Raw genomic sequence first — 13,563 nt, forward strand, 5'->3', positions numbered from 1 at the left:
CAGAACGGATTCTTTTCGTCTTGCGAGGCACCACTGTATCCTGCTGCCATTGTTGAAACAGGATTCAGAGGTCCTTCTCTATGTGCCTCATCTGAGAGAGGTGCAGATCGTTGCAATGAGAGAAGGGGCCTTTTCTGTGCTGGCTCCTCATCTCCCATGCTGTCCCCACAGAAACACATCTGGTCCCAATACTGTCATCTTTTAGGTGCTGGGATAAGAAAAATCCTGTTTGCCCAGGCTTATTTATTTATTTATTTATTTATTAAAACCACTTAAAGTTGTACTGCAGTATGATTTATGGGCTGTTTGTGGAGATCACCTCTTCGTGGGGTGTGCCAGGATTTGCTCACTTCATCGAATATAATAATAATAATTTATTATTTATACCCCGCCCATCTGGCTGGGTTTCCCCAGCCACTATGGGCGGCTTCCAACAGAATATTAAAATACAATAACCTATTAAACATTAAACGCTTCCCTAAACAGGGCTGCCCTCAGATGACTTCTAAAAGTTTCATGTTGTCGTTTGGTGAAATACCTTTATGCGTGGCGTTCTATTCCGTGTATTTGTTTTTAAAAGATTCAGAAACTCTTCGCTATCTATATTTTGTAAAGTGGCTTGTCGGTCTGTTATGCATTTGGATACGGTAACTAAATCTTGCATGATGGTTCCTGAGATCATGGAGCAGGTTTGTGTCAATGTGGATGCAATCAGATGCCATTTTGAATCAAGATGGCAGACTAAACCTTTCAAAACTGTACTTAAAACTACAGATTTTGTGGGGGTTTTTAGAATTCCCAAGAAGCGCCGGCTTTGAGTTTGCTAGTTTTATATATTTATCAGTCTGTTGGAGACATTTTTTTTGGTAGAAAGCAACGAATACACCATAATCTTTCTGTTTGGCTAGGCCCTGTACATGGAACAGGGGGGCGAGGCAGGTCTCCTCTTGTCTATCGCCTCGCGATCAGGCAGCATAATCTACCACACATTTATTTCCTTGTTTCTCAGATAAACACTCTGTTAATACCTTCATTGTTCCATCACCACAGTAAGACTAGTGACACTGGTCTGAATTGTGGATTTTAAAACTGCTCCTGGGAAGCTGGCTTGCTAGATGTGCTCTCTCAACAGATTTGATGGATGTGTTTTCGCTCTGCATTAAATTGAGCTTTTTTAGCCAATTATCAGCAAAAGTTCAGAGTCATGTCCACAGGAGGGCTCTAAATATAGAATCCCATCATTGATTCTGAGCAACCTTTTTTTAACCCAACAGTGAAATTGCTTTTCCTGTGGGAAAGCCGAACGCTTTATTCGTCACTCTGAATTATGACTTCTGTACAAGACAAGAATAGCCAAGAGAGTAGTGATAGCGGCTGTTAAAACTGCCAGGAAAGTGAAATCAGCCGAAGTGTTTTAGCAATGCATAGTCCCCAGATAAATTTTGTCAGTGCAAATCAGGGAAACTAAAACTGGAATTAGGCAAGTTTATCTGATTTCACACAGTAGGGATGTGGTAACCCCCTTTGTACGTTTGTTCATATTTCTTGGTTGCATTTCCATGCCATCAAGGCGCCCTAGGCGGTTTGCAGTTTTAAAATACTTAAACCAATGAACGATATAAAATGCAGTGACAGTGGTTCTCTCAGACCAACTGTGAGCTGATGGCAAAAGCTTCCTTGCTTCTGCATTTATGAGCTTTGCATGAACATCACGGTTTGGTTTGGTGGGTCCTGTTATGGATCTCGAAGGGAACAGTTTGCTGGCCTTGAGATAGATGATAATGAGGTAGACCGTAGCTCATTTTGGGGACTGGTAACATACAAAGGTCGGCTCTTTTTTCAGCTCTCTAATGTGAGTTGTCTCTCAGCCCTTTTGTGCAAATAAGGAACTGGTCACCAGTAGCCAACTTCCCCCCTCAGAATCTTGCGTTCTTCCTCTGTGTTTATACTACAAGCGTATTTCAGTGAGGGCTTTTTTCACTGGGCCCTGGATAACTTGCTGCCAAGTTATAAGCAAACTCTTTGTTTACACAGCAACATGCTGCTCAACACAAAAATGGTTTTCCTCAGTCTCTGCTGGTATAATTGTGCCTGCCGGGCCGCGTTTCTCTCATTTTCAAATGACTTTTCTTTCGAAAGAGCCTCGTCTCTCCCGTCTCAACCCCCCTGACTAATAATAATAATAATAATAATAATAATAATTTTTATACCCCGCCCATCTGGGGAATCACACGGGGAATCTTGCAGTTCCACAATCAGATGGTTGGTAGATATTGGCCACAATAAGCTTGAGATTAGTAGCTGTTTGGGAGGGTGTGCGTGGGTTTGTTTTTTTTAGATGTTGTTAGATTATTTTTAAATAGTTTTAAATATATGCAGTTGTTTTCTAAATTTTATTGCTTTAGTGCTTTGATGTTTGCTGCCCTGAGTTCCTTCAGCAGGAAGGGCAAGATAATAAAAATAAGATTGAATGAATGAATGAATGAGTAATGAAACTCTCCCAGAAATTGTGATGCTACCACCATTATTCCAGTTGGTATCTATATTGTGTGGGGAGGGCACTGTGGCTAAGGCCATTGGCTGTTTAATCGGTTCCTCTTGTATATGTTTGTGTAAGTGTGGGTGTTTTTACCTTGCATTTGATTAAATTAGAAATTTTAAGTTTCTGTCCTTGTAGTTCTCTTGTTTACCTCAGGACAGAAGTCTTAAGGTGTTTACTGGGCCAGTTTATATGACTTTGAAATTTTTGCATGTTGTTCCATAGAATTGTTAGTGACCCCTCTGCAAATCATATTGCAGGTGATTCGGGAAGTTCAGCAGAAGAGGCTTCTGAGAAGACCTCTAGATTTGCTGTCGGCTGTATATTTCGTCTTTGCAACTGGATTTTGCCTTTTTAGGGGCCTGGTAAGTTGGTTGGTTTGGTGTGGGTGTGTGAAAGAAAGCTTATTGGTGTCACCTGTTTAGTTTAGAAAATATACATATAAAGAATATGGAAAAGGGGGATGCTATACAGTCAAGGAAACCAAGGAGTGAGAGTCTACACCCCACCCCATTTCTTTACCCCCCAGAATCTGGAAGGTAAGTCCCCTACCCCACAGTAACTAGGCTTGGGGAAAACCCCCAAACCCCCAATTCCAGCCTAATGGTGGAGGGAGAGATTGTGTGCCCATGTATGGTTGTGCGTACCTCGATGTATACATAGCTTTGCGTGTGTGGTGCCCACAATAACAGTTTATTCAGTTTGCAAATGTGCCCATTGTTTCAAAAAGCTTGGCAGCACCTGGCCTGATCTGTTAAGTCTCTCCCCTCTTCTCACACAGTAATCTTAGGACTGATGCCATTGCTGACTTTATGGCAATTACCACCTATACACCTCCCCACCCTCCTCTGCCTTCTTTGCTTAACACCCAGCCTAGCGAATGGTCCTGGAGAACTCAAAAGCTTGCTCATTATTGTGCAACATTTTGGTCCTGCACATCATCCTCCATGTTGCAGACGGAGGCACCAAGGCTGAACCCAAATAGGCCTCAGGCTACCTACTGAGTTCATGGCAGAGGTTAGATTTGGCCTGCAAGCAGTTTTGGAAAAGGGCTGTATTTCAGTGGTGGAGCATCTGCTTTCCATCTGGAAGGTCCCTGGTTCAGTCCCCAGCATCTCCAGGTCGGGCCGTGTACATCACTTGCCTGAAACCCTGGGGAGTCACTGCCAACCAGTGCAGTCAGCAGTACGCTAGATGGGGCTTTACGTAAGGCGGTTTCCTTATGTTTCTATGAGTCATAGCCAAGTCTCTCTATCCACTCAGCTGCACTAGCGTAATGTCAGTGGGATTTCTCTTTAGGTTGCCTTGGATTGCCCGGCCTAACTTTGCGGGTAGCGCTGTGGTCTAAACCACTGAGCCTCTTGGGCTTGCAGATCAGAAGGTCGGTGGTTCGAATCCCCACGACGGGGTGAGCTCCTGTTGCTCTGTCCCAGCTCCTGCCAACCTAGCAGTTTGAAAGCACACCAGTGCACGCCTATGCCCTTTTAAAATGTGTTTTTTTGGGGGAGGGGTATTGGGTTGCTGTTTTTATTTTTATTAGGTATTTTGTGATTTTATATCTTGATTTTATTCTGTGAACTGCCCTGAGACCCCCAGGTACAGTGGTACCTCAGGTTACATAGGCTTCAGGTTACAGACTCCGCTAACCCAGAAATAGTGCTTCAGGTTAAGAACTTTGCTTCAGGATGAGAACAGAAATCGTGCTCCAGCGGCGCGGCAGCAGCGGGAGGCCCCATTAGCTAAAGTGGTGCTTCAGGTTAAGAACAGTTTCAGGTTAAGTACGAAGCTCTGGAACGAATTAAGTACTTAACCTGAGGTACCACTGCGGCAGGAAGGTAAATGGTGTTTCTGTGCACTCTGGCTTCCGTCATGGTGTTCCATTGCACCAGAAGTGGTTTAGTCATGCTTGGTCCTTTACCTTTTACCTTTTTTACCTAATGTCAATGGGATTTCTCTTTAGGTTGCCTTGGATTGCCCAGCCGAACTTTGCCGACTATACAGCCAACTTCATGAGCCGTATATCAAGGATCCTGTTGCCTATCCAAAACTTCAGGTACACGTTCCAAAATAAGAAACCATGCACACTGACTGGGCCGCTCTTGGTGTAAGAGAGAGAGAGAGAGAAGGTGCTTGTAACTAGGACTCGCTTTCTGGCCCCTACCTTTATTTTTCTAGTTAAATTTATGACCTGTTCCCTTTTGAAAAGTCTTTACTGGTTTCAGGAAGATTAGTCCCTTATAGCTAGAGGTTGGGCGTGCCTGTTTCCTTTGGTCAGTGCTGAACTGATGGAGATTTAAGTTCTTAAGAACCACTTTGCTGACTCAGACTAGTCCAGCTTTCTGTTTTCAACATAAGAGAAGCTAACAAATGAGACAGGATGAAGTAGTCATCCCCTCTTGTTTCCAGCATCTAGTACTCAAAGAGGCAGGCTGCCTCTCTACATGGAATCTAATCCTCGCTTCTGAACTTTTCAGTTTAGAGAGAAGGCGAATAAGAGGATACAAGATAGAGGGGTGTAAAATTATGCATGGTGTAGAAAAAAAACGAAGTTTTTCTTACTTTCTTATAATAACTTGGGGGCATGTAGGAATTGGGGAGACTTTGATTCAGTTTAAGGTGAGGCTACCAAACCTGGACTTTCTGAAACAACACATGAACCCCGAAATTTGCACTGCTCTGAATTTTGCAGTGTAGTTCTCGAGCCAAGTAATGTGTAGAACAATTGCATATACCAGAACGAAGTGTGTATACAATGCATATATAAATGAAAATACCATACAAAAGTGCATCTGTCAGCCTGGGCTCCTGTGAGAGGAAGATTGGGATATTATTCTTCACCACCATCATTGTTTTAGATGCCTGCTGAAAGCTTTTTTTTATTTTGGCAAGCCTACCTGGACATGCAATGTCGTTATCTATGTTTGTTTTAAAAGTTGTACAGATTTTTATCCGTTTCATTGAAAACAATCTTACATACACTTGCTTTTTTAACTCTTTTGTGGATTTTAACAGTGTTTTGTTGTTCATTTCTTGTTTATGCTGCTTAGAGTTTTATGACTAAGCAGTAAGCTTTAGAGATCTTGCTAAATAAATGAACTATTGTTGCATTTTCTTCTAATGCACAGATGCTGGCGTACCTGTTCTACTCTGTACCATACTATATAATCTCACTGTATGGTTTGCTCGTACCTGGATGCAGCTGGATGCCTGATTTAACCCTTATACATGCTGGAGGACTAGCCCAGGTATATTTCTTACAGATCTGGGTTTCTCAATATTATTGTACAGCAGAATTTAAATATTATATAGTGCAGGGCTCAGCAAAGTTTTGTGGATTGGGCCAGTTCACGGTCCCGCAGATGCCGCGGTGGACCGGAGTGCGTGCGCATGCATGCACAAACGCTATTTCCGGCACTCCTTCCAGCATGGAGGAGGTGTGCGCAGCTTCCCATTGGCTGCAGGAGCTTCCTGCAGCCAATGGGAAGCTGGCCAGCATCGCAGAAGGCGGTCCCTGCTCTGCTCCACACTGGTTTAGTGCTGAGCACAGGAGCTGACCGAGCCGGTGGCAGGAGTCCCTAAACAGGCAGCAGAGGTCCATGAGCCAGTTAAACAACCCCCATGGGCTGCTTGTGGCCCACGGGCCTTAGGTTGCCGACCCCTGATATAGTGGATGACCAACTGAGAGAGCCACTGCGTAGCCAGACATTTGGTGCCCCGAAAGCTTTGGAGAGGTGGAAAACCATACCGAATGTGAGCTTCTAATCCCTTCCCTCCAATCATTTTCACCATATTTGCAGTCCTGTTTTCAAACCGAATCTGCAGTCATCAGGAAGACTAGAATTTTCTTCTTCTTAAAATGGAAACCAGAATTCTCAGAATAATAGCCAGAAGCACAAAATTAATATCATGTTGCTCATCCCTGTTTGATCAGCGAACTTTGCCCATACCTTTCCGACTAGAACTTCAAAGCTTACTTTCCCCCTCTCATCATTGTTCACACAAATATATTCATTTCTCCTGTCTGTATTATGCACATTAAAACATCTGCATTGTGCACTTGTTGCTGTCCAAAGGACATAATGTTCTGAGCTTGGTGACATTGTGGTCCATAGTCTCTGCTGATTTATTGAAGTAAATAGAAAAGAAAACATCCCTTGTTCTATAACCCTGAGCATGGCTTTTCCTTTTTTCAGCCGCGCAACATAATTTAGAAAAGGACTCCAAAAATCAAAGGAATTAAAATATAGCTGTTTTATAGCAACAGCCTGTTGGTCTCAAGCTCGCTCCCATGCTCCTGACAGTTGTTAAATGCTTACTTTTTTCAAATTCTCTTTTAATAGATGAGTGAGGGTTTTTTAAAAAAAAAAAATGCAAGAAGAACTTCCCTTAAAAACGAAAACAGTTACTGTATTTTTCGCTCCATAAGGCGCACCTGACAATAAGGCGCACCTACTTTCTTTTGGGGGGGGGGTTATTCAAGAAAAAAAATATTATTTAAAGGGAGTGCTGAGCAGAACCTGTATGCATCCCAGGCTCTGCTCAGCGCTCCCTTTCATGAGCCGCATGGAGCACTTGCAGGCTTTTCCCCGAGGAGTGATGGGCTGCCCTTCTCCCTCCTCGGGGAAAAGCACCCAAGAGCTACACACAGCTCTTTAAAGGGAGCACGGCTCTTGGGGGCATTTGCAGGAGGTGGATGAAGTGAGAGAGCCCTTGCTCTGTCCCTTCCCCCACCTCCCGCAAAAGCCAGGGATAGCTGCACGGAGCCTCCCCAGGGCTTGTCGGGGGAAGCCCGGGTTCCCCCCCCCAGGCCCAGGGACCACACACTCGCTCCATAAGACGCACAGACATTTCCCCTTAGATTTTAAGAGGGGGAAAGTGCGTCTTATGGAGCGAAAAATACGGTACCGTGCAGGTCTTGGGTGCTTGGTGGACAGCCTTCCTTTTAATAAAAGCCCAGGGGGAGATATCTAGAGAAGTCTTCCCCTGGGGCTTTTTCAGATGTAGAAGGGCCGGACAGGCAAGGAGGCTGCAGAAGGCCACATGTCATTGACAGCAGACACACATTTTCTCAAAAGGTACAGAGCGTTTAAGCGTCTTTCCCAGCTGCACTGTCCTCCTCTGACCTTTCTCCCTATGACTTCACGCAACACAGACCAACGCTTGGCAACACCCAGTAAACAGAACGGGCCCATCTCTTCCTTAAATGTTAAGCTTCTGGTGCAGCCTGAACCCCCATATCTCTCCCTCTTGCAAAAGCAGAAAACAAAAATAAAAAGCTCATAAATTTGGGCATGGGGCTTTTTAAAACGCAAATGAGCTGTCACTTGCAAAAGGGGATAACAGATGGGAGACAAAAGACAAGCCACAATTCCGAGTGCACCACTATTGCTTCTATCTTTAAATGTTTGTTTATGCTAAAAATATTCGTTGGCTCAACAATCTCTTCTCTGTACATAACCTTAGATGTAAATTTGTTCTGCACTCCAGAACAGTCCCAGGGGAGTCTGCCCAAAAGCTCCCACCCACCTCCTATGCAGACAAGGGAGCAAAAACCTGCTGCTCAGTCCCTAGAAAAGAAAAACAAACCTGTCTGCCCTGACATTTAAAGTAGGGTGGGCCAGATCCTGAGTACTCTGGTGACGTTATACAGGATTTGGGCCGAGGCTGAAAGCAGGAAGCCTGTGAACCCTAATTGTTAAGTCAGGAAGGGAAAAGTCAGGAAAGTGGAATGTCTCCAAGATTCTGATTACCCAAATGGCATTTCAAGTGCCCATTGTGCGTAGACCTTGATTTTGGCTGTGATTTGGTGTTGTTGTTTTTTAAAGCAAAAACAAGAAGAAAAGCCAAATTCTGTGGCTTAAATAGAGTAGCAACTTTGTGCATATCTACATATCCATGCAACATTCTGTTTCTGCTAGCGATGAAAGCTGAGCAGGAAGCTATGTAATGCTAAAGCCTTTCCCCCTGCCTTTGTAAACCTTATGTGACCTCTCTCTAGATTGTATGCTAGCCCTATTCAGAGAGATTAGGAAACATGACTAACTTAGGTCCATATTTCAATGGGTCTACTATGGGTAAACTTTAGTTGCATACAGCAGCACACACACACACACACCCCACCAGTCATGCATACCTTTCTTGAGAACTAGAAACCTTTTGGAAGTGGTTATTGAGAGTTGTCAAAATACTGAATACTTTATCCTGGGTCAGATACTCTGGCAAGGTAGCGCCTTGACCTTTGACATTAAAATTTATTTTATCATCTCTCAGTACCCTATTCTAAATCTCAAGTCTGTTGTATACAAGGCAGAAGAAACTAGGGGATTCTCTATTCTTCAATAGTGGAGCAGCGGGAGACTTTGGTCTTTCAAATTTCAGCGGTGCCCTGTGCGAGACCAAAATTTGGTGCCCCTCCACCTCTCGCCTTCTGTTCTGCTACATCATAGCTACGGCATCTTGCAGCACCCCCATCAGCTTGGCACCCAGTGTGGGGGAACTGTTCACATTCCCCTAAGTAGAGATAGTAGAGGGGTTTTTTTTGGGGGGGGGACACCAAGATGTTCAATTTACGGCTGCAATATTGAATCAGTTAATCAGGCGGATGAATCAGTTTGAAGCCTTGCTAACCAAATAAAAAGAGGCTGTGATTAACTGTGCATCAGTTTGTTTTTTTTAAAGTTGCTAATTACTCTTAATACAAGTACAGTGGTATTTCCAGTTGTGGATGGGATCCGTTCCAGAGCTCCAGTCGGATCCTGAGCTTTTCGCTATTGGAGGTGCTTGTTCTGCACATGCACGCGGCGTGGTAGAGCGCATGCTGAAACCCGGAAAAATGCTTCCAGGTTTGCTGCGTTCGCATCCTGTAATATATGTAACCAGAGGGTTACGTAATGTGAGGTACTACACTGGTACCTCCGGTTACAGATGCTTCAGGTTACAGACTCCGCTAACCCAGAAATAGTACCTCAGCTTAAGAACTTTACTTCAGGATGAGAACAGAAATTGCGTTACAGCAGGAGGCCCCATTAGCTAAAGTGGTACCTCAGGTTAAGAACAGTGTCAGGTTAAGAACGGACCTCCAGAACGAATTAAGTTCTTAACCCGTGGTACCACTGTACTGTACATGCAAAAATCATAGGTGGGGAATTACATCTTAGAAAGGGGTGTTCCCTCTTTCCCTCTTCTAATAGGGGAAGCTGTGTGTGCGTTAGCTGAAAAAGGAAGCAAGCCAGGCTTTTTACAGGAACTGGCTCTTCGGGAATTGGCTTATTTGGGTAAAATCCAAAGCACGCCGATTTGGTCACAGAATGGCTTTTGATCAAGCAGAAGCGTTTGTTGTTACAGGGCAAAGGGAGGCAATTTTCTGTGGTTTCTCTCTTCCCAGCAGTTGCCTTCTAAATACTCTGAAGATAATACCGTTGATATGCCCATTCAAAGCTATGCCTCATCCTTACTCTTCTCTCTATATCCACAGGCTCAGTTTTCACACATTGGGGCTTCTTTACATGCTAGAACACCTTACATCTACAGAGTCCCCGAAGAAGGAAATATGTGGTTTCTGCTACTCAATGTAACATATGGAGTCGTTCCTCAGCTGTTGGCTTATAGGTGCGTCCACAGTCCAGAATTTTTCTTAAAGGCCAAGCCAGAAGACAAGACTGAGTAGGAAGACTGGAGTGACGTCTTCAGTTTTGGGAAACTGGACTGCTGTTACAAGGAAGGGTCTTGCAATACCTGGAAGGCTTAACACATTTATTAAGGTAGAGGTTTTCATGGACCACAGTCCATTTCAGCCGTAGTCCATTTACATCTGACCAGGTTGACTGCAGTCATCAAAAGCTTATGCCATAATAAATCTGTGAAGTCTTTAAGGTGCCACTCTTCGCTGTTTTTGGTGCAAAAAGACTGGATACAGCTACTCCTTTGCAACTCTACAAGATTTGTCTGCAAAGGCCCATCTGCTCGGTGTTATGTACTGTTGCAGGAAATAAAAGACTACTTCTGTCTTTCGTAGCGCTTCTTGAAAGCTTGCTTTCATGGCATTTTTATTTATTTACAAATATCTATAGGCTGCCTTTAAGAGCAGAACTCTCTCAAAGCGGCTTACACCATAAGGACACTGTCTGGATAGGAGTTAGAAGTTAAAATCAAGATAGTTCACCACAAGGGATGTAAGAAGGCATCGTCTGTAGTTCCACTGTTTCATCCTCCTGTGCAGCACAGTTTCTGTTCCACTGCAGTTCATCTTATGCCAACAGATATGTTGTTCGTCTTGATTTCCACTGTGGCAAAGTCATGTAACTTACATAAGTTATATCATCATTACATTATTCCATCCCGTTCATTTCAAAGTGAAGGAATCGCAGTGCAGGTTTTATTTGGGGGGGGGGGAATAATCAATTATGTATAGTTTGGCAGCATCAACAGCAGTGACTACTGATCACATTTGCCGGACTGATTTCCAGTTTGCACATGGATGCATAAGCAAATGTTGGCAATTTTTTGCTTCTGTTTCTGTTCTGTTCTCTGACATTTTTATTCACCGTTGAATTTAACACGAGTAATTGGGGAACTGAAACTTATTTGGCATGGAAATCTCTGGCCCCTTTGGTCATTTTTTAGCACGTCTCGGGCTCTTCTGCACAATGGTGGAGCTAGAGCTTGATTGTTGCAGTGCAAATTGTACCAGGTTGCAGAAGTTCACATATCTCTGCTTCAGTATAGTGAAGGTAAAAAAAAAAAAACTGCTGCCAGAAATTCTACAAATCCTATATTAATAGTTGCCTGTTGCCCTCCACTTTACAAAAGACCACTTTACAAAAGACAAAAGTGGTTTTTATTTAATACTTGTTTACAATTCAGATGTACTATCTATCCCCAGAAGAGATTGCCATGGATTCCTTCAGATGGCTGCCCTAGTCTCCTGCTCCCTTAAACCATGACACCCGTTTTTCTTTGCTGTCCCAGTTCTTTGGACTTCTCTCAGAGTGCCTGCAGGGTATTGCCTCTCTCTGCTTTTTCAAAGTCCTCAAAACACATCTCCACCCTGCCTTCCCCCTCGAAAACTTTGGCTTTAAACTGTTACACTCTGATTAAATGCATCATCCAGTTGAGGCTGCTTTGGGTGGTTAGGAGAAGGTACTAAACCTTCCTCTACTCCAGAAACTTATTTTTCCTCTCCTGGTGGGAGAAAAACTATTCTCCTTGGAGAATAGCAAAGCATAGGTGTTGAAGCATGCCAAACTTTAAATTGGGGCGGGCAATCTTTTTCAGATCCAGGGTTGTATTCCCTTGTGGACAACCTTCCAGGGGCCACATTCCAGTGTGGGTGGGGCCAGAGGCAAAAGCAGGCAGGGAAAGGGATGTAAATTCCCCATTTGTGCCATAGTGCCAGGAGCGAGCCAGCAATAAATCACACACAGTAACTGATAGATTAGAAGAGACAGGATCTGCCCAGGAATGCCAGGCCTAATGAGCACAGCAACTCTTCTTTGGTAGGTCTTGCCCCTATGAGGCAGTTGTGGAGACTGAAGGTCCCCACCTTCCCACAGCTGCCTAAGTCTCCAGGGTTCCCCCCGAGCAATCTGAGACTATGCTGGCGTGCCTGCCTTTGCTCCTCTTGCTTCATGCCTCTCCTGGTTCTGGGAGACCAGTGGGGAAGGGAGCTTGTCACAGCAGGACAGGGAGACACACATGCCTCTTCACCAGCTCAACTTTTTCCGCGCTTTGCCCACTAAACACTGTTACCTCTTCAGCTTCTGACACCTCCTCCTTCCAGTCTTCCCCCTCTGACCACTCATTGTGGTCCCACCACCAACCCCAGGGCTCTGAGCCTTCTTCCCTTGGGAGCTACCTTACTGGTTCCTCCCCTGTTCCTTTGTGTCCAGCTTGCCCACGACACATGGGTTAGCTTTATACATACGCATGTCTCTCCAAGGATATATTCCAGCCAGGTAGAAGCATTAGAGGAGGGTATGACCTGGAGGCCTGCATTTGATCCCTCGTCTCAGAGTCATCTCCCCGCTTTAAATGGTCCTATATGTCCCCAGCCTTCCCATGAGTTTCCAAGCAATCCATGGACTCTTGCAGATACCATCATAATTGCTTTAAACCTCAGTCCACACCCCTGGCTGAAATGAAACCCGAATATGTGTTTGGCTGCCTCTGCTGATAGCCGCCACTCGCTCCCTTAAGTTGCTCCTTCCTTACCTTTGTTCTCCTCTTCTCCACTGTCACAAACAGATTTGCAACCTGATCGGGGACCTGTTTTTCCCCCTCATTGTTGATACGCGCCGCTACAAAGCGCCGTGTAAAAAAGGTGCCGCGATGTGGAAGGATAATAAAACGAGCAGTGACAGGTGCTGCACTGAGCGACACGATGGAAGTGGGATGGCACGGCAGTGGTTCTTGAACAAATGCACCTGACACTGAATGCAACTTGCAAATGAGGGAGCAAAAGAACTGGGTTGGGAGCAGTGGACACAGAGAGTGTAGCAAGTCGTGGTTTAGTCGGAGGATGCATTCAGTTCTCAGTTGCAGCACTTCTTTGCAAGCTTTTGCAGTTCTTAATAAGGTGCTTGCAACTATGTAAATGCAGGGCTCGCTTACAAATGGGCAGCAGATCTAAGAGTTGCTGCAAAGGCCTCATAAGCCCTGGATTTGGCAAGCACAAGTTTTGACAGTTCTTGCAGAGGGCTAAAGAACTGCTGGAACTAGGAAATGACTGGCAGTGTAAAGCTTTAAAGTTGCTGCTCACAAATCAGCTATGAATCCCTCTGCTTGCGCCTCCAGAATTGTAAGCTCAGCACTTAGTGAAATGAAGCCAACAGACTGTGTGTTTTTATGTGTTCAATTGTCACTTTGTTGTTGTTTCCAGGATACCCCTTATGCCACTCACAAGCAGCTGCTGGAATAGGGATGGACAAACCTTTGGTTTCTGTCGTTTATCATTTTTTTCAGACTTGGGCTCAGATCAACACTTTTCTGCATGCTTTTTAAAAAGTCTTCATTAAGATTCGCCAACA

General features: G+C 44.4%; 1 protein-coding gene across 2 annotated transcripts in view; it reads left to right on the top strand.

Annotated features, from left to right (window-relative positions):
• The window catches only part of TM6SF1 (transmembrane 6 superfamily member 1), a 36,524-nt gene extending 25,959 nt beyond the window's left edge, over positions 1-10,565 (top strand). For both annotated transcript variants that reach the window (XM_081171262.1, XM_081171263.1), the window contains 4 exons: positions 2,800-2,904; positions 4,500-4,592; positions 5,665-5,784; positions 10,014-10,565. In XM_081171262.1, the coding sequence (XP_081027388.1) occupies positions 2,800-2,904; positions 4,500-4,592; positions 5,665-5,784; positions 10,014-10,205 (510 nt within the window). In that variant the 3' untranslated portion in view covers positions 10,206-10,565. The remainder of the gene's footprint in view (positions 1-2,799; positions 2,905-4,499; positions 4,593-5,664; positions 5,785-10,013) is intronic.
• Positions 10,566-13,563: the final 2,998 nt, after the last annotated feature.

This window comes from Podarcis bocagei, assembly GCF_964188305.1.
Source record: "Podarcis bocagei genome assembly, chromosome: 14".
Lineage (NCBI taxonomy): Eukaryota > Metazoa > Chordata > Lepidosauria > Squamata > Lacertidae > Podarcis > Podarcis bocagei.